The sequence below is a fragment of the Geospiza fortis genome, unplaced genomic scaffold (assembly GCF_000277835.1).
Source record: "Geospiza fortis unplaced genomic scaffold, GeoFor_1.0 scaffold71, whole genome shotgun sequence".
Lineage (NCBI taxonomy): Eukaryota > Metazoa > Chordata > Aves > Passeriformes > Thraupidae > Geospiza > Geospiza fortis.
Genome location: NW_005054681.1, coordinates 195,942 through 197,716, shown reverse-complemented (window position 1 = coordinate 197,716; position 1,775 = coordinate 195,942). Strand labels below are relative to the sequence as shown.

General features: G+C 53.0%; 1 protein-coding gene across 1 annotated transcript in view; it reads right to left on the bottom strand.

The window, feature by feature from the left end:
* The window catches only part of ETNK2 (ethanolamine kinase 2), a 9,570-nt gene that overhangs the window by 2,353 nt on the left and 5,442 nt on the right, over window positions 1–1,775 (bottom strand). The window contains exons 5-6 of the mRNA XM_005430785.2: window positions 1,366–1,449; window positions 1–142 (exon numbers count right to left, since the gene is read on the bottom strand). The exon at window positions 1–142 is cut by the window's left edge and continues 26 nt beyond it. Coding sequence (XP_005430842.1) covers window positions 1–142; window positions 1,366–1,449 — 226 coding nt within the window. The remainder of the gene's footprint in view (window positions 143–1,365; window positions 1,450–1,775) is intronic.

Sequence of the window (1,775 nt, the reverse complement as noted above, 5' to 3'; positions counted from 1 at the left end):
AGTGTCTCCAGCTCCTCCGGGGACACCTGGCTGTCACCTGGGGGGCCCGGGGTGAGCTCCTTGTAGGCCTGCAGGTAAGAGTGCAGCCACTGCAGCTGCGTCTCCTTGCTGGGGTAGAGGCCATAATCCACCTCCTTCACACCTGGGGGGACAGGGGGACACGGGGGGACACGGGGGGGACAGGGAGGGATTGGGTTCTCCATGGGGAAGCGAGGAGAGCACAACCCCAGCCAGGCACAAACCCAGGATCAGCCGCTGGCCCTCGGGGTGAGGAGCCAGGATTGGCACCCCAGGGGTATCCGGGTGCCCAAGAGCAGCACAGACCCCGCTGTGACCATGGGCAGCCCCATTTCCTGCTGTAGGATTTGGGGGGCAGCTCCCTCTCCATCCCTAGGGATGAGGAGACCCCAGGACAGCCTCCACCCTGGGACTGGGAATGCAACTCCCTCCTCCATCCCAGGGATGGGGAGATCCCATTTCCCACCCCGAGACTGGGAATAAAACTTCTGCACCCCAAGGGATGGGGACAACCCATTTCCCAACCTGGGACTGGGAATAACTCCCTCCTCCATCCCAGGGGTGAAGAGACCCCATTTCCCACCCCGAGACTGGAATAAAACTCTCTCCTCCATCCCAATAACAGGAACACCCCATTTCCCAGTAATAGGAACACTCAATTTCCCAGTATGGGACATGGAATTCCCAGTAACAGGAACACCCCATTTCCCAGTATGGCACTGGGAATTCCCAGTGCCATACTGGGAAATGGGGCGTCCCTGTTACTGGGAATTCCATGTCTCATACTGGGAAATGGGGCGTCCCTGTTACTGGGAATTCCATGTCTCATACTGGGAAATGGGGCGTCCCTGTTACTGGGAATTCCATGTCTCATACTGGGAAATGGGGCGTCCCTGTTACTGGGAATTCCATGTCTCATACTGGGAAATGGGGCGTCCCTGTTACTGGGAATTCCATGTCTCATACTGGGAAATGGGGCGTCCCTGTTACTGGGAATTCCATGTCTCATACTGGGAAATGGGGCGTCCCTGTTACTGGGAATTCCATGTCTCATACTGGGAAATGGGGCGTCCCTGTTACTGGGAATTCCATGTCTCATACTGGGAAATGGGGCGTCCCTGTTACTGGGAATTCCATGTCTCATACTGGGAAATGGGGCGTCCCTGTTACTGGGAATTCCATGTCTCATACTGGGAAATGGGGCGTCCCTGTTACTGGGAATTCCCAGTAACAGGGACACCCCATTTCCCAGTATGGCACTGGGGACAACTCTCTCCTCCATGCCAGGACTGGGGACACCCCGGGCCGGGGATGGGGGGACTTTGGGGGCCCCCAGGTGCTCCCCACCTGCGAACTCGTTGAAGTGGTTGCCGATGTCGAAGGCCTGGTAGTTGTAGCCCGTGTACTCGTAGTCGATGAAGCGCACGCGCTCTGCGGGGACAAAATCTGTCAGGGTGGGGACAGAGGGGGTGACAGCACGGCGATAAAATGTGTCCAAAATCGGGGGATATTCAGGGGAGTTGGACAGAAAGGTTGGGCCTGATTGGCTCTGGGAAGATGTTAGGTTGTACTGGATCATGCAAAACTGCACCCGTATAATAATTTGATGACTATGATAAATGAAATGATTATGTTATATGATAAATTATATGTGATAAATATGATTATATCTACATTATCATATTTACAAGTATTATAATAGAAATATAAAAATATTTTCATTATATTTTATGTATTATCATATTTATAAATTTATT